Genomic DNA, 18,626 nt, shown 5'->3' on the forward strand with positions numbered 1-18,626 from the left:
ATTTCTAAATATAAAATAAAATAAAGAATAACAAAAAAGAGAAGTAACAATCAGGTCAAAGGGTACAGTAAAGCCATCATCAAAATTTCACACTTTTGCTACAATAATCAATGTTACTACTTCACATACATGTCTTTGTTTGAGGACCCAGCTGGATCTGGGCCCCAAGCCTCTCCTGACGACTTAAGACTGTAAGGGATACTCCAGAGGACATTTTCCAAGGGGAACAAAGCAGACATGTGAGTTGTAAGAGCAGGTTGGCTGGTGCTGTCACCTCCGAGAGGTGGTGAGAGGCCTCTGCTTTGAGAATGACCCCAGAGGACAACTGTTCCAGAAGAGACACTCCTGGCTAACAGCTGGACTCTTAGTTATATTCTCATATAGTACTCTTTCATTAACATTTCTGAGGTTAGATGCTTAAGAAATTCGCATTTAGAAGGTTATCTCAATCCCACGCATATATGAAGTGGCCTAAATACCTCAAATCTCTGGAGGATTAAAAAATCTCCAAGACAGTGACACAAAGCAACCTAGAATATACAACAGGAAGATTTTCTAGCTCACCTGATCTAGTAAAATAAAAGCATTATTATACAGGACAAAACCACATCCAAATATGTCTCCCTTACCTGAGTAATGGGCTGATAGCAATGGACCAGACTCGGTCTTCAGTCTGGATGGTGTGTAAGCACTGCCCCAGCCGGCCTGAGGCCAAAGGCCACACCTAGAAACAGGAGAGGAGATGCTCTCGTTGGCATTGCCTGGGATCAGTGGGGAGGAGAGGTGCTCCGGGAGGGGTGACTGTTGGAGGTGGAGAAATGGGGAATCCTTTATGCCCTGCACACACAGAGCTCAGGTATCAGCAGAGGGGCCCCTGCAGCTTCTGGCTCACCTACCCCCGCAGATAGGCCCTAGCTCTCCATCCTAACTACCCTCTTTTACTTCCACTGACAGCCCTTACTTACCAGCCAACTTTATATTGGGGAATCAGAAGTTCCACATTCCTCAGCGGAGACTTGACTGAGAAGAAGTGGGTGGGTGGGGCTTGCCTCTCTTGACAGCTTCCCTGTATTTGTGGAGTTTCCTTTCTCCTATCTCTCACCAAGATTTTACTTTGGAGAAGTAGGGAGAGGGAAGAAGATCAAGGCATAGTATAGGCAGACAGCAATAGAATTAGGGAGAGAAGTAAAAAGAAACATGGAAGGGAAGGAAAGAATGGAAGAAGAGAGACTTCCAAGCGGGAAGGTGGTGTGTTGTTTGTTTGTTGATAATGCCCAGGATCCAATACTATTCACGTCAGCAGGGAATTTAGCACCTAGTGTCACCAAAAGTAGCAGAAAAGCTTAACTCTTTTAAGCTTCCATATCTCCTACAGGTTAAAAATATTGCTTGGAGCACATTATCTGGTCTCTATCAGTCAGGAATGTACATTAGCAGCCACTCTGGGCTTAACTCTAATCAACACTCACAGAGCCCTCTCAGCAGTCAGTGCATTTAGACATCTCCCATTAAGCACAGGGCTCCCCCTCACTTCACCCTATCCTAGATGACACACACAGGGACATAAGCCCCTAACCAAACAGAAAGGAAACCTCAGACGTACAGGGCTATCCCAAGACAGCAACAACAGAGAGATCCAGAGGCAGCCAGATGGATCAGTGACCTCTTAAGGTCCCAGCAGTGCTATAAGGGGAACACACAAAACTCAGGCAGGACCTTAGATGGAAGAACTTTAAAGGAAACATTCCTTGAGTTTAAAGGGTAGGTGATGGAGTAGGGGTGGTCCTGCCTTCTTAGAGTCACATGATAACTCTTCCCTATAAAAGGAGAAAGTGTTTTTTAGAGTTTGTGTGTATGATGGGGGTGGGGGATGGGATGATTGTGTGAGTTACTTTTCCCAACACAGTGAAAAGAAAATAAACATAACAAGAAGATCCTAAATGAGGAGGGGCAGAAAACAAAGGTAAACACCACAACCTTTCCTGAGTGCCATGATTCAGGCCTACTCTTTGGACTCCATAGTCAGTCCTCTTTGGCAATAACTAGATACATTTCCAATGTACTCTTTTAGGCAGCCCAGCTAAAAAGACAGTTTTGCCTTTTCCCTGACACAAACTCCCTGGGAGGCAGATTCTTTCTTAGGGGGTGAGGAAACACTAAGGACTCTGATTACAAAATCTGTGGGGAAGGCCTAGGCCTGAATTCACTAATGTCCTCCACGGAAAGGGAAGGTCAATTCCTAGATTCTGCAAACCACAGAACAAGGTTCCTGGTCTCCAGGAGCGGCTGAGGAAGCATGCCGCCAATTCTGAGCAAGATCTTAGGAAAGTGGCCCTCCTGGCTTGGCCCAGCAGCACATCATCCTCCAGAAACATGAGATTCCATCCTGGCACCTGAGGGACAGGAGGTGACAACAATACGCTGATCCTGTCTTTGCCCTCCATGGCCAAATTCAAAACAGATCCATCCCTGGAAAAGATTCAGTGGGAGTGGACTTTTCTTTTTTTTTTTTTTTTTTTTTTTGAGATGGAGTCTTTCTCTGTTGCCCAGCCTGGAGTGCAGTGGCGCGATCTCAGCTTACTGCAAGCTCCGCCTCCTGGGTTCATGCCATTCTCCTGCCTCAGCCTCCCGAGTAGCTGGGTCTACAGGCGCCCGCCACCATGCCCGGCTAATTTTTTTGTATTTTTAGTAGGGACGGGGTTTTGCTGTGTTAGCCAGGATGGTCTCGATCTCCTGACCTCATGATCCACCCGCCTCGGCCTCCCAAAGTGCTGGGATTACAGGTGTGAGCCACCGTGCCCGGCCGGGAGTGGACATTTATACAGTTCTTTTAAAAAGCAGACTGGTGATATGCATCACGACTTTTAAAATGACCACAGCCTTTAACTCAGCAATTTTGTTGCTGAAAATCTATCCTAAAGAAAATAATCCTAAAACAAAAGAAAAACCTAAATGGTAAAATATTCCCTGCAGCATGCAATTGCAGAGAAAGCATGCATAGGCTTTGGCATCTGATCAATCTGGATTTGAACCACAGTTGCTACTTATTATCTTTGATCTTAATGGTAACTTCTTAGCTTCTGTTTCCACATGTGTTAAATGGGAAATGATGCCTATCTCAGGGTTATAGTGTGGAAAAGTGGAGATAAGTATAAGGCATCTAGCACAGCAGCATAGTATTTGGCAGGTATCAGGCGGTTCTTATTACAATAAATATTCCCTTCTAAGCCAGATGTGATCTGATCTCTCCACCCTCTGAACTTTCTGGCTTTTGCCCTAGAGCTTTATACTCCACAGTCCTAGCCACTTCCAATCAGCTCCATGGCCAGGTACGCACATCTCTTCTCATCCTAAGGATAAGAGGCTTTATCTTCCTTACTTCTGAAGAGCCCAGGTGCCTCTGTACCAGGCCTCACACACAGTAGGCACTCGTAAGAAAGAATAGAGAAATAAAGAAGGAAATGAAGGAACGGTTAGTATCAGCCCAGGCTCATTAAGAACATAAGCTACCAGCTGTTCACATCTCAGGATGGGGCTGGCCCCACTAAAGCCCGGAGACACAATCCAAGCTAAGTCACAATAAACCTGAAACTGGGCTTGTGGGGAGGGGAAGGAAGAGGGTTCTTTGGACAGTCCCTAGCTCAGATGTCTTGCAAAGAGATTGTTTTACTTCCCTTTACCCCATAAAATAAATCTCTTTCCTAAAATACAGTACATATTTGGGAAACTCCCCAAAAATAGATGGTTACAGGCAAATATCACTGCAAATTCTTATGAAGGTTCAGGTGTATTAGAAGCCTGGAGAAGCAGCTGTAGAATTTCAGATGCCACTGAAAAGAAATGATGTTTCAGTTATAAAAGACAAACTGAATACAACAGTAATGTAGAAATGGCTCAGGATAACAAAGGTGGCTGGATGCAAAGACAACAACAGAAAGGAGGGAAACCCAGGCAGCATCTGGAAAGCCAGGAAAGAAGAGTTGGCAGAGAGGTCACAGGGGAGCTGCAAACCAGCTGACCAGCTTGCAGGACCAGAGAAGAGAATTCTGTCACTGACCTAAAAGAAATCCTCAGAAGGAAGAAGATGGACTGTAGTGACAATTTTAGAAGGAAGCATTTATTTTAGATCTTTTTAAAAATCTAAGATACTAAGTAGGGCTAAATCAGTACTTAAATATGAAATTAACCCAATACCTCAAATAAACTTGCTATTATTCTTCAACTGTAAGTAATCCATGCCCTCAGATTGCTACCTGTGGTTATAAAGCTTAGTTTTATACTGTTCTGGGTGTCAGACCACAGAGAATAGAAGAAAGAGGTGTCACTGAAAAGGAGGAACTTGGGTAAGCCTGAAGCCATGACAGGAAGATGGCTAGAATAAGACAGGAGTACCTAGGTCACACGTGCCACAAAAGGTTTCTATGCAAATCGACTTTTGAGCAGTATAACAGGTTTAGGCCAGAATCTTTTCAAGGAATGGTACAAAGACAGTGACCAATCAGAAGCCTGAAGTAAGTATGAAGTAGGGTAATAGGAAGCAAGTGACAGGAAATTCAGTTTCCGTGTTGGTTCAAAAGATATGCTGGATTTTTCTCAAGCTTCCTGTGCTGGTGTGAGTACAAAGTAAGGCAGAAAACAGTAAAGGGAGGAGAAATCTCCATAAAAAGAAGGGAACATATTTAGCCCTTCTTTTTACATAAATTAGCAATATTTCTATATGGAGGTGTAATCACCAGAGGGTACATGCAGTCACAGAAGTTACTGAGTAAAGATTGCAATTTCCCTCTCCTGAGTCCTCTCCCTATGTGTTTTAGAGGCCCACTTGCTGACACACCAGCAAGCATTTTGTTCCTGTTAGCACTATGGAACCTAGATGCTAGGAAATACATAACAAGACACTATTGGGCCTCCTGCACCAACTGAATTGTCAGCAAAGTTCCCACAGCAACCCTAAAGGACCAGGCCTGTGCAGGCCCTGGCTAGGGCTGTTGGGCACAAGCCTGGAGAAAGACTTCTCTGTCTCACAGGTGGAAGCCTATTTGATCCAGATGTGGATGAGTCCATGAAGTCAGTGTCATGCTATTTATCAGCCTCACTTTCTTTTATGCCTTGGTGGATATCTGTGGACCGGGCAATTTGGCAAAGATGCAACAAACAACACCCCTTTCTCATCATCTCTACTGCTTACTGACCACATCACTCTCCAGAGAAGCAGTGAAAACACATTTTAATTATCAGCCTGATTGCTTATAAACAAGGTAGTGAAAAATTAACCTCCCTAAACAGAGAGCAGGCAAAAGGAGGGAGATTTTAAAATAAAATATTAGGGTCAGAACTCAACCCACAAACTTGAGGAAACGCAACTCAGGGAGGAAAGGCTGCCAGGTCCTCTGTTTTTGAGTTCACGCCACATTGCAAGTGAGTGGCAACCTTCCCAGCCACTGTCCACTCCTTTCCCAGTCCAGCTGGCAGGGACAACACCTGGCATGGCAAGCTGCATGCCAGAGGCACATAAGTGAGTCCTTTATTGTGTCGTTTTCTCCCCTGTCCCCAGCCGATACTCTCAGCCAATCCTGAGACTCAGGGATCTATCCACCCCCTCCCTATAGACAGGAGGGAGTAATAGTATGTAAGAGGGAGACCACCTCACCTTGGCCGTCCTGTCCCTGGAGCCACTCACAATGATGCCCCCTTTGCAATCCACACAGTTCACCTCCTGTTCATGAGCCGAGTACTTGACAGTGAAGGTGCTGTGAATCTTATGAACGCCAATCTTCCCATCTCTAGGAGAGAAATAAGGAGCCGACCCCCAAGAACCAATTATTCTTTCTGTAGAAAGAGAATAACTCTCCGGAAACAGCCCAAGTCTCCAGTGACATCCAAATTTGCTAAGCATTAGACAATTCAGCCCAGTAAGGTGCTGACTTTCTAGATACCTTTACTTCTTCAGCACACCTGGGGCTGAACAGAGCTGAGAGAAAAAATATATTTTCCCCTGGAGAATATAAAAACCAGCTTCACTTTTCATTAGAAGCTCTTCCTGTTTTCCTTCTCCAGCTAACCCTGTTAACTCCTTTTGGTAAAATCTCTCTGCTTTAAATGGAAAACCCTTCTGGTCTCCCTCCTCATCTCTTTGGAGTTAAGACAGAAAAGTCAGAGGCAGGCAGAATGTCCCCGAAGAATAAGATGGAAAAGGGTGGAAGGAGAAACCTGCAGCACTTACCCTCCTGCACTAACAATATGCGAGTTGGCCAGCACAAAGTGGCAAACGTCCTCATCATGCCCAGCAAAGACTCCCAGAGGCCGACGGTTCAAGCTGGCACCATCTGGACGGAACTGGTAGGCCAGGATGAAATTAGCTTGGGATATGTACAGAGAATCATCCTCTAGCTGCATCCAGGGCATCTGACTGAAATGATGGAAAAGAAAATTTAAAAGTCATCAAGATACAGTATGAAAACTCAGCTCCAATCTTTGAAGAAGCTGACCAATCCCCAACTTAGCAAGGATAGCCAACAAGGCTTATTATCTATACTTGATACCCTCCTTCAAAATTACCTACCCATCAGCTATCCTCAGAAAACTAGAGTAACTGAGCCTTGTGGTGATTTAATCTTCCTTAGACTTTCTAAAAGAGACTCAAAATTAAAAGACCAACTAAATACCACTTTTAATTGGAGAATATTCAATATTTCAACTACTGGCTACCTGGACTTCTCATGGGTAGGCAGAGCTTACAAAATTCAACGGTCAAGGGGTGAGAAGGGTCAAAAAGAAATCTTCAGCCAGGCACAGTGGCTCACACCTGTAATCCTAGCACTTTGGGAGGCCAAGGTGGGTGGATCACCTGAGGCCAGGAGTTCGAGACCAGCCTGACCAACATGATAAAACCCAGTCTCTACTAAAAATACAAAATTGGACGGGCGTAGTGGTACACGCCTGTAATCCCAGCTACTCTGGAGGCTGAGGCAGGAGAATCGCTTGAACCTGGGAGGCGGAGGTTGCAGTGAGCTGAGATCGTGCCACTGCACTCCAGCCTGGGCAACAGAGGGAGACTCTGTCTCAACAAAAAAAAAAAAAAAAAAAAGAAAGAAAGAAATCTTCTAGCCAGGTGAAATAACTTTCTTTCATTCTGCATCCTCATTAATTTGAAGTGTAAGTGGGAAGTTTCAAGGTTCTAGGATTCCCATACATACCTCTTCCGCAATAGATCAGTTAAGGTGTGATGGAGAAGAGAGAAGAATAAACCCAGGGAAGCCCCATTCCCTTATTCTGTTAGAGCTAAGGGGTCATTTATAAGTGAAAGGAATGAAGCCATTTAGGAAAGGATGTTAATGTACTGATTAGATACCTAGATCCTCACAGGGATATCTACATTTCTGTATTAGAGGGTAAGTGTGGCAATGGAAAAACACAGCCCCAGAGCATTCTGCTACAGTTCAGGGGCTACAGAGAAAGTCAGCTCTTACAGGCAACTGATAAGAGAAATCCACAAATAGTTAGGTTCCCTCTGCAATCTGACAGGAGGAAGAAAGGCTAGAAGCCACAGACAAGTAAGTCCTGTGGCAGGGAATGAGACTTAAGAAAGAAGACTGTCAGATACTAGGCTCTCTGGTGGAAACTAAGCCCCTTTCCCAAGGTGGACATCCCACCTGTCCTATTCTACATAGGGGTTCTGGAGTTACCAGGTCCCAAGAAAAGCACAGGGACAGCTGACTCATCTCCAAGAACAGCCACCATCTCCTATTCCCAAGCCTGTCTGAGCAAACTGGGCTGTGTTTCTTCCCCAGACTCGTACAAGTGTCATGGGAATGTGGAAAAGTTCTGCAAATTGACTTGACGGGCCATTAAATGCAGCTTAGACTTTGTAGTAACTGAGTTTCTGCTCATGAGGTTTTTACAAGTGTGTGCATATATTACATGGAACATGTGTAGAGTGTGTACAGATGCCTGCTTTCTCACTCATTATGCACATTCCTCTTCAATATCCCCTTGCGTGAGTGTGTGGCACACTCAAGTAGGCAGCAAACACAGAGGGTGGGAATTTTTGTGTTTAGAGCCATCTGGTAAACAGCCATTTGCCTAGGACAAGAAACCAGGTTCATGCCAGGTGAACAGTGGAGAATCCCAGGGCAGCCTGGTAACTGTTCTGTGTGTTTATTTGCCAAACTGCTTGAAACTAGCCCCAAAAGGCAAATGTGGGAAGCAGAGGGTAAAGTCCTTCATCATAAAAATCTGTCTTTCTCTCCTGTAGTTTCTTTACCATCACCACCACCAATACCCAATACCACATTATTCACAGCATCTGATGCCAGTGAAACCAGTGGAAACTGGATGCAAGCAGGAAAGAAAGGTTCATCAGATGAAGAGGGCTGCCTGTGTCTTCAGCACAGGTACAGGTCACTCCGGAATGTGGAATCATGATGTTCCCTATCCATTGCAACCAATCAACAAGGAGCAATTTTTTGGTAGGGAGTCAAATAATAACTATGAAATCATTTAGCATCAATGAAGCATAAAAATTGGTAGCATTAGCAGTGCCATACGCATTTTCTAAATTTCCTTATACTTGCTCTAAGCTCTAACTCCTGTAACATATGTATCCAAACCTTTAGATCCTACCCTGCCTTTTAATAAAGTAGGGGAGAGGACTCAGGGAAGCCAAGAATGAAGAAGTAACTCCATAGAGTAGAAGATTTAAATAAAAATATTTGTAAAATAAGATGAATTGAAACCTTGATTTATTTCCTTTGATGGCATATGTTAACAGAGGTTACCTCTGAGTGGTGGAGTTACAGGTTAGTTTTATTTTCTTCTTTAGAATTTTCTTTTTCTTCAAATTTCTAAAATAAACATTGATTTCTTTATAATCATAAAAAAAGTCATTTGTTAAAGTACATTTATTGTATTCCCTTCTTTAAATGTGAAAAAGTTGTCCTTCTGATGCCCTCTTTGTGGTACTCAAAGGCTCACCAGTGCCCACCCACCCAAGATAGCCCCATTAGCCTCTATGTAGGACCAGATTTTTTATTTTCCATTATGCTTTTATGTCCCAAGTAGCTTTTAAAAAGTCAAGAGGCTACTTGCCTGCATCTCCACTTCAGCAGAATCCCCTCTCGGCAGCGCCCCAGTCTCCAGTTCTGAGACACCTTCACCCGTTCCTTCACTGGGACACTGGTCATCCTATGTCCAGACAGAACAGATAATCCAATCACTACAACTTATTGCCAACCACAGAAAATTCCATGGGCTTACTGAGTCAGGATTTAGGAGCATCCAGAATACAAGTAAAGAGATTAGGAGACCAGGAAGGAGTAACTGTTCTCTCTCCATACTTGACTAAGAAAACCCTGTCCTTTAAACTATCAAAAATGTCCACAGTGATGCCAAAGCAATCTAATGGAGAATGGATGACAATCCTGGAACCACTGGATGTCCAAATTGGGGGGGAAAAAAAAAAAAAAAGAAATGAATCCTGACCCCTACCTCACACCATACAGGAAAAGTAATTCAAAACAGATCATAAACTTAAAATCTAAAACTATAAAGCTGTCAGAAGAAAATATATAAAAACATCTGACTAAGAAGGTAGACATAGATTTCTTAGGACACAGAAAGCAATAACAGAAAATAAAAATCCAGTAAATCAGACTTCATCAAATCCAAAACATCTGCTCACCAAAATGAATACACAAGCCGTCATCTGGGAGAAAAGATTCACAGAATGTATATCTGACAGGAATTTGTACCCTGATGAGGAAGTCCTCTCTGTATTTGTTCATATATTTTTGGAAGACCAATAAGAAACTCTCCTACATTGTTGGTGGGAAAGCAAAATGGTACAGCCATTTTGGGAAAAGGTCTGGCGGTTTATTATAAATCTAAACATATATGTACTCTATGACCTAGCAATAACCTTAGAGAAACAAAAAGACTTACACAAGAATGTTCATAGGAATTTCAGTCATAATAGCCAAAAGTGGTAAACAGCCCAGGCATCCATCAACAGGAAAGTGGATAAACACACTAGGGTAGGTTCATATAATGGAATACTACTCAGCAAAAAAAAGGAAAGAAGTACCGATACACAGCATAATGTGGATGAATCACAGAAACATTATGTTGAATGAAATAAATCTTACACAAAAGAAATTGTAGTGTATGATTTCATTTACATGAAGCTTGAGAAGACAGACAACTAACCTACGATGAAAAAATCAGAACAGTCATTACCACCAGGATAGGGATGGAGACCGACTAGGAAAGAGCATATGGAAACTTTGAGGTAATAGTCTATATTTAAGTCTTGAGGGGGTTTGGGTTATACAAGTTTATATGCATTTGTCAGAAATGGACCAAATGTGCAGGATGTGGTGGCTCACAACTGTAATCTCAACACTTTGGGAGGCCAAGATGGGAGGATCACTTGAGCCCAGGAATTCGAGGTTACAGTGAGCAGCGATTCCACCACTGCACTCCAGCCTAGGCAACAGAATAAGACTCCCTCTCTAAAAAAAAAAAAGAGAAAAGAAATACATCAAATGATACACAAGATTTGTGTGGTTTACTCAAATATAAATTCACTGTATATATTTTTTTCTTAAAAAAAACCCATAAACTAATATATTCTAGTCAACGATATGTATGCACACTGAAGCCTTTAAGGATAAATGTACTGATATCTGTAACTTATTTTGAAATGCATGATAAAGCAAATACAGCCAAATATTAATTATAGAACCTAGGTGGTGCATATATGAGTGTTCATGGTACAATTCATCCAACTTTTCTATGAGTTTTAAATTCTTCAAAACATTGGAGGGCGAGTGTCAATAGTACTTTCTGGGTGAGCTGAGTTAACAGCAATAAGAGAAGAGAGCACACAAGCTACAGGAATGGCACTGTTTGGGGATGGGTTAATAGGCAATAGGGAGAAAAACTCTAAGCCCCTTAGAGAGTATGCCTTTGAAGAGAATTTTGAAATCATGAGCAAGAATTTGAAAATTCCATTTTAGGCTCCCATATATCTCCTGTGTCTCCCTAGCTTGCTCCACTGCCCATACAAGGTACACTGCTTGGGACAAGAGTGATAACTGCCATGTCTGCCTGGAAATTTGCTGGCCAGGGAGAAATACACTAATTTCTTTTTTGTTTGTTTGTTTTTTTTGAGACGGAGTCTCGCTCTGTCTCCCAGGCTGGAGTGCAGTGGCACAATCTCGGCTCACTGCAAGCTCCACCTCTCGGGTTCGCATCATTCTCCTGCCTCAGCCTCCTAAGAAGCTGGGATTACAGGTACCCACCACCACACCCGGCTAATTTTTTTAAATGTTTTTAGTAGAGACAGGGTTTCACCGTGTTAGCCAGGATGGTCTCGATCTCCTGACCTCATGATCCGCCCGCCTCAGCCTCCCAAAGTGCTGGGATTACAGGTGTGAGCCACCGCACCTGGCGAGATACACTCATTTCTTCCAGCCTCTACTTATACCTTCACATTTACCACATTTTACTAAAAGCCATCAAGCAAGTCCAGCTTTCAAGATTCTAATGGACACAGGTTAGAAAGAATGGTTTTGGCAGGCAGAAAGAAGATACCTAATTCACTTTTAGCTAAATAATGTTCTGCCTCCTGGTGTTATTTCACTTATTTATTTGTACAGAATAATTATTTTTGGTTAATAAAGTAATAAATGCACAGGATAAAAAAAACACACACACAGATAGTATGAAAGGTTAACAATGCAAAAGTGAGTCTTTCTCAAAACCCCTAGCCAAGACTCTCCCTCTCCAGAGGCAACTATGTATTCACTGTAGATAAGTATATATGCATTTTGCCCAGGCTGGTCTCCAGCACCTGGCCTCAAGCAATCCTCCTGCCTTGGCCCAGGCTGGTCTCCAACACCTGGCCTCAAGCAATCCTCCTGCATCTGGCCAACTGAATACTATTTTTAAATTATATAGAATGTTATAAATCTCTCTGGATCATTATTCCAATTGTAATTTATTTAACCAACATTTAATGTGGTGCTCACAATATGCCAGGCACTGTTTTCATTTGCCCAATGCCTTACGCATATCAATAAGTGCTGATAAGGAGCAATTATATTTCTTATATTTCTAGAAAGTATATTCTTTTCAATTGGAAATAAGCAATAAGCAACTATCTTTGATTTTAAAAAAAGAAAGGAAGAAATGGCCCAAACTGATATGAATATATAATAAACAGAAAACTGTAAACTAAGGAAATAAATCACTTTAATTAGTGCTATTGGGTTTGTATAGCACATTGACTTTATGAGAAGGAAAGGAGAGGGGGAATAAGAATATGCGTGGCTAGAAAGAACACTGGAAGGATAAAATAAAACACCCATAGTTAACTGTGGATAGTCAACTTTGGGTGTTTTTATTTTATCCTTTATGCTTTTATATATTTTCTAATTTTTCTTTTTCCTTTTTAAATTTTTTTTAATTTCAATAGCTTTAGGGGTACAAATGGTTTTTGGTTACATGGATGAATTGTATAATGATGAAGTCTGGACTTTTAGTATACCAGTCACCTGAATAGCGTACACTGTACCCAGTAGGTAATTTTTCTATCACTCACCACCCCACCTTCCTCCCTTCTGAATCTCCAATGTCCATTACACCACTCTGTATGCCTGTGTGTACCCATGCCTTAGCTCCCACTTATAAGTGAGAACACGCAGTATTTGGTTTTCACTCCTGCGTTACTTCATTTAGGATAATGGCCTCCAATTCCATCCAAGTTGCGCAAAAGTCATTATTTCATTCCTTTTTATGGCTGAGTAATATTCAAATACTCATTAAAATAGTAATAATAAATGCTGTTGGTAAAACTTGTTGAATATCAATAGAGAAAAAAACTGATTTAGATTGCCATCTCATACCACAATATAATAAATTCCAAAAATATGAGGGTGAATTTAAAAGTTTAACTAGAAGAAAACAAAATATATACATATTTCAATGAAGAGCAGAGATAATTTCCCAATTGAAATGGAGATAATAGAAATTATTCTATTGAAGCAATAGAAATGTATCAATTATAAAGTATTTGAGTTTAATGCTATTAAAGTTGAAATGCTACAGGAAGGGAAAAAAGATTAAAAGCAACAGAGTAGGGGAAAAATTTTAACTAACATTGTAGATATAAGTTTTGTCTCTAAAACTTTTAGGGAGCTGATAAAAATCTATCAAGATAACACCCTGTCTCCAATACCCTATCATCCATGTCTGACAGAGGATAAGGACAGTCACAGTGTTCACAATGTAAAACACTGGAGGAAACATCCCCCAAGAATAGTTTACAGGCATGTACATTAAAACAATTTTTAAAGTACACTTCACATCTATTAAGTAGAAAAAACTGACACTAGCTTTAATTTGATAGAAGAGTGTGGATTTGGTTATATGTTGCTTATAGCACATTCAGCAGGTACAGTCTTTCAGAAAGGAATTCTGTTAAGACAAAAGTCATTAAATGACAGCTTATGATCTAGCATTTCTACTTTGAGCACTGTATCATTAAGAAATAATTCAAAAGAAAAAATTTTTACAAAGATATTTATAGCTGCAGCTATATATTAGAGCTAAAATCTGGAAATAGCCCAAAGGTCTGTCTGTGGGGGAGAATAGTATACTAATGCAATGGAACATACTGCCACTAGAAATGACAAATGTGAGGATTGCAAAACATTTTGGCAACAACTATAGCAAGTAATGGTATTTTTAAAACTAAGTTAAATTTATAAAGGTAGAGGTGGGGAGACACTACATAAAATTATGTCTCCATAAATAACAGATCTAAGCTGGGCGTGGTGGCTCACAACTGTAATCCCAGCACTTTGGGAGGCCAAGGAGGGTGGACCACCTGAGGTCAGGAGTTCGAGACCAGCCTGGCCAACATAGTGAAACCCTGTCTCTACTAAAAATACAAAAATTAGCTAGGCGTTGTAGTGGGCGTCTGCAATCCCAGCTACTCGGGAGGCTAAGGCAAGAGAATTGCTTGAACCTGAGAGGCAGAGGTTGCAGTGAGCCGAGATTACACCACTGCACTCCAGCCTGGGCGACAAGAGCGAAACTCCGTCTCAAAAAAAAATAATAATAATAATAATAATAATAATAATAATAATAACAGGTCTAGGCTGGGCGCGGTGGCTCACACCTGTAATCCCAGCACTTTGGGAGGCCGAGGCGGGCGGATCATGAGGTCAGGAGACAGAGACCATCCTGGCTAACATGGTGAAACCCTGTCTCTACTAAAAATACAAAAAATTAGCCGGCCGTGGTGGCAGGCGCCTGCAGCCCCAGCTACTCGGAAGGCTGAGGGAGGAGAATGGCGTGAACCCGGGAGGCAGAGCTTGCAGTGAGCCAAGATCGCGCCACTGCACTCCAGCCTGGGCGACACTGCGAGACTCCGTCTCAAAATAATAATAATAATAATAATAATAATAATAATAATAATAACAACAGGTCTAAAGATGTTAATAGATGGTGCTTTATTAAGTGATCAATTGTTGAAAATATATCACATAATTGTTGACGGTTACGTCTTCCTATTTACCTTTAACTAAAGAGCAGATTAAATAAAATTGAAAAAGCACAGAAGGCAGACTCAGGAAACTGGGATCTATATCCCAATTCTACCGCTTACTAATTATACAACCCAGGTAACTAACTTCTCTAATTATCCATTTCTTCACCTATAAAATGAGGATAATATTTAACACAATTGTTTTTTAAAATGACACCTAAAACGAAGTACAATACATGTTATAAATCACTACAAAAAAGTTAATTATCTTTACATAAGTATAGGTAGTAGATAATATCCATTAACGGTGTTGTCACTAATGTGACTCTAATAATCATTTGTTTTTCTTCTAATTAGTTTAGTTATAACTATTAGAAATTGTTCCTCCAATATCAAACATTTGTTATTTTTCAGGCTGAACAATTAGGACTTGGCTATACACATGTTAAGGCTAAAATCTTTTACTGAATTATTCTATTGGGTGAATGTAGTCCCTGGTTTTAAATCACTATAGAGCCACCTACACTACCAGACTACTACTGAGGACAGTAAAAGATACTTAACAGGATGGGCCAAAGGAACTGAAATCTAAATGAAAAAAAAAAAAAATAGACTTCCCTGTCTACTCCTCGTATCTGCAAATCCCTCCTGGATATAAAGGAAGAAACTGTTTACAGTTATATCTCTTCTCTTGAATTAGGTCTAAAATTAATGAGTGGTGATGAAACTAAAAAGGGAATACTCTGGATCATAGCAGGAAGAAAACAAAAGCAAAAGAATGGATATATTTCCTGAACTGGAATAAAGACAGCACTTCTCTCACCTCCCTGGTCACTTAACTGCCATGTGACACTTTACTAGGGGTCAAAACACTCCCCTGAGGGTTTGATCATAGCACCAAGAAACTTTCAAAGTTGAACTTTAGAAGCTGCTACCAAACAGCAGGTGCAGGCATCCTCTCCCAAGAAGAATATCATAATCAAAATACTTGGCTGTAGTCCTTCAAATTTAGACTTTGAAAAAAAAAAAAAAGTTCAATTTGGCTTTGACTTGAAAAAGCTCTACTTTATTAAAAACAATTTAACAACTCAGCTTTTTCATATCTTTTGTCTAACCATCTTGGATGGTTACAGTTTCCCTAGCTGTTGGCCAAATCATATCTATATTTTTATTGGCTTCAGCACCTGAAAAATCCAAAGAAATTTTTAAAATATCTCCTTTCTCTGAAAACAGGTATCCCTCCATCCCTGTGGGAACGTGTCACTGCCAGTCAAAGGGGGTCAGGAGAACAAGGCAGCAGAAGAAAAGTACCTGAGAAGACAGGAGCAGGTACCCCTTGGAATTCACCAGGGACCCTTGCTCCCATCCTTGAAGCGGCCTCTGGCCAGCCATTTCTCCATATGGTTACTAATGTAAAGTGAGGGTGCTCCTCTCAAAAAAATGATTAGTGCCCTGTAAATAAATCTCTCCGTGGATGTTAATGCACAGAGGACCCGGCCCCGTGGGCCTGGCTGAACTGCCATTTTCCCAGCCCTCCTTCTCTTGCCTCAGGCTCATTTTTCCACTAGGCCTCTTCCCTCTCAGCTTTCCGGCACTTAGTAACCATTAGAGTTTGCATTCCTGGGCATATGACCTATTTTAAACAAAAACAACACAACATGCACCCACAGTAAGCTATCTGGCCCCTTCAAATCTTGGCAAGTGAGTCCAGAGGGACAGAAATTAATCTAGGCAGTTATCTACAATGACCTTTCATTTCCCCTCTCCTTGCTCACACCCCAAAACCAAAAGCAAATAAATAAACCTAGTCTGAAGAAAAATGGCTGGGGGGAAGGAAGGGGAAGTGCAGGTATATCGAAGAGGTCTTAAACAACATAATCTCTGAGATCTGAAGACTCCTGGAACACAGATCAATTTCCCTCTCTGTCCCATCTCACAGCTTGATTCCCCTGGAAGCCACCAATGCTGACCAACTGCATGGATGGCATGATTTCCATAAGCATAACATCCTGCTGATTTGGACGGAAACTCAGGAAAGGAAAGTGTCTCCAAGTGTAGAACAAGGCCATGTCAAGGGGCACCAGGCCAAGGAGGGGAAAACAGGGTTACACAAAATGCTTGGGGCTTAGAATTTTATTTTAATTAATTTATTTTTTTGAGACAGGGTCTCACTGTGTCACCCAGACTGCAGTGCAGTAGCGCAATCTGGGCTCACTGCAACCTCCACCTCCCAGACTCAAGTGATTCTCCTGCCTCAGCCTCCCAAGTAGCTGGGATTACAGGCACATGCCATTCCTACCCAGCTAAATTTTTTTTTTTTTTTTTGAGATGGAGTCTTGCTCTGTTGCCCAGGCTGGAGTGCAATGGCGCAATCTCGGCTCACTGCAACATCCGCCTCCCAGGTTCACGCTATTCTCCTGCCTCAGCCTCCCAAGGAACTGGGACTACAGGTGCCCGCCACCATGCCCAGCTAATTTATTTTTGTATTTTTAGTAGAGACAGAGTTTCACCGTGTTAGCCAGGATAGTCTCGATCTCCTGACCTTCTGATCTGCCCGCCTTAGCCTCCCAAAGTGCTGGGATTACAGGCGTGAGCCACTGTGCCTGGCCTACCCAGCTAATTTTTGTATGTTTAATAGAGATGGGGTTTCACCATGTCGGCCAGGCTGGTCTTGAACTTCTGACCTCAAATGATCCACCTGCCTCAGCCTCCCAAAGTGCTGGTATGAGCCACAGCACCGGGCCTTGGGGCTTGGAATTTTAAATTAACACTATCTCTTGATTTCTCTTATCTTCTTTCTCTCCAGATTTTTCCCCAGATTGCCTGTTCTCACCAGTTCTTCTATCAATGCTAAGAACTTGGCTTTAGTGTAAAGTATTTAAGCAGCCAAAGATAAGAACCTTCTAACTTTTCATTTATACTTGCATTAGCCTGAATATTCCAATAGCTTCAGTAGCAGAGATTTATAATTAAGGTTCAAACAAAATTAATAAAAAATCTTTATATCATGTTAAATTGCTTATCCTTTTGGCCAAGGAACAGAGAATAGCCCCAAAATTCAGAGTGAAGGGAGACTGTAGGAAACATGCCAGCCTGAGGACAAGACCATGCACAAAGAGGGCATGGAGCTGACTGAACTGACCCACAGCTCCCTTGAAAGACCTCCAGCTGTCAACCGACTTTACCCATTCAACTCACTTTTCATGCTTCACACTATGCAACTGGAATCCCACCAAGCCAATCTCTTCCACGTTCATTCATATACCCACACTTTCACCTATATTGCCAGCCTCAGCCTACCTTTGCCCCTGACTGCTACTTCTGGGGAGTAGTCAAATTCATCCACTCTTTAAAATCTAGATAAAGCCTCTACTTCTGTGACTCTTCCAAACATGCCATCTGAACTGTTAGATGGAACCTACCATACACCTAAGCATTGCTAGCTTTTCACAGCTATACATCATCTTTTTTGTCTAATTTAGTCATAAATTCCACAGGATCAAGTCTTAAACCACTTTGTGCTTCTAAAAGTGGCTCTCAACCATCACTGTGCAGACAAGTGGTATGGCAGTAACCCTGAATAAGTGCACCATCAGATTTTAAACAATATATAGAATTTATTTTTGTTCAACTAACAATCCACACTTTTACAGGGATTTCTATCAGACACTAAGCCAAAATATTGCCCATGATACAATTTGCTGAAAATAAAATAAAGATTGCATGTTCAGAGGAACATATATGAACTTTACCTCAAAGGATATAAGAGAAAACAATACTGTTCAAACAGTAACACACCAGAGGGTGAACAAGTAAATAGTGTAAATAATCATGAACAGGTTCTTCAATTTTCTGAAACTTGTTTTTTTTTTTTAAAAAAAAATGACATTTACCTTTAATTCCTTAATGTACTACCAAAAATTCTAACATTATACAAAACTATGTCTTTAACATAAAAAGTGAGAACCATGGTCCTAGCATAATAGGTATTTTGATAGACATTGCTTAGGAACTGCTCAAGCAAGAGTTTCCAAAAACATGGTTCTCCCTTTGGCAAGTCACACTTTGAACAACA

The 18,626-nt window shown here is 41.5% G+C and overlaps 1 protein-coding gene across 3 annotated transcripts in view; it reads right to left on the reverse strand.

Annotated features, from left to right (window-relative positions):
* FBXW4 (F-box and WD repeat domain containing 4) overlaps positions 1–18,626 on the reverse strand; it is an 85,651-nt gene that overhangs the window by 57,752 nt on the left and 9,273 nt on the right. For 2 of the 3 annotated variants that reach the window (XM_063727712.1, XM_054523399.2), the window contains exons 2-5: positions 9,084–9,183; positions 6,224–6,405; positions 5,651–5,783; positions 630–724 (exon numbers count right to left, since the gene is read on the reverse strand). In XM_063727712.1, coding sequence (XP_063583782.1) covers positions 630–724; positions 5,651–5,783; positions 6,224–6,405; positions 9,084–9,183 — 510 coding nt within the window. Of the gene's footprint in view, positions 1–629; positions 725–5,650; positions 5,784–6,223; positions 6,410–9,083; positions 9,184–18,626 lie in introns of all 3 variants that reach the window. The other variant, XM_002821084.3, reaches the window with a different exon arrangement.

This window comes from Pongo abelii, chromosome 8, assembly GCF_028885655.2.
Source record: "Pongo abelii isolate AG06213 chromosome 8, NHGRI_mPonAbe1-v2.0_pri, whole genome shotgun sequence".
NCBI lineage: Eukaryota > Metazoa > Chordata > Mammalia > Primates > Hominidae > Pongo > Pongo abelii.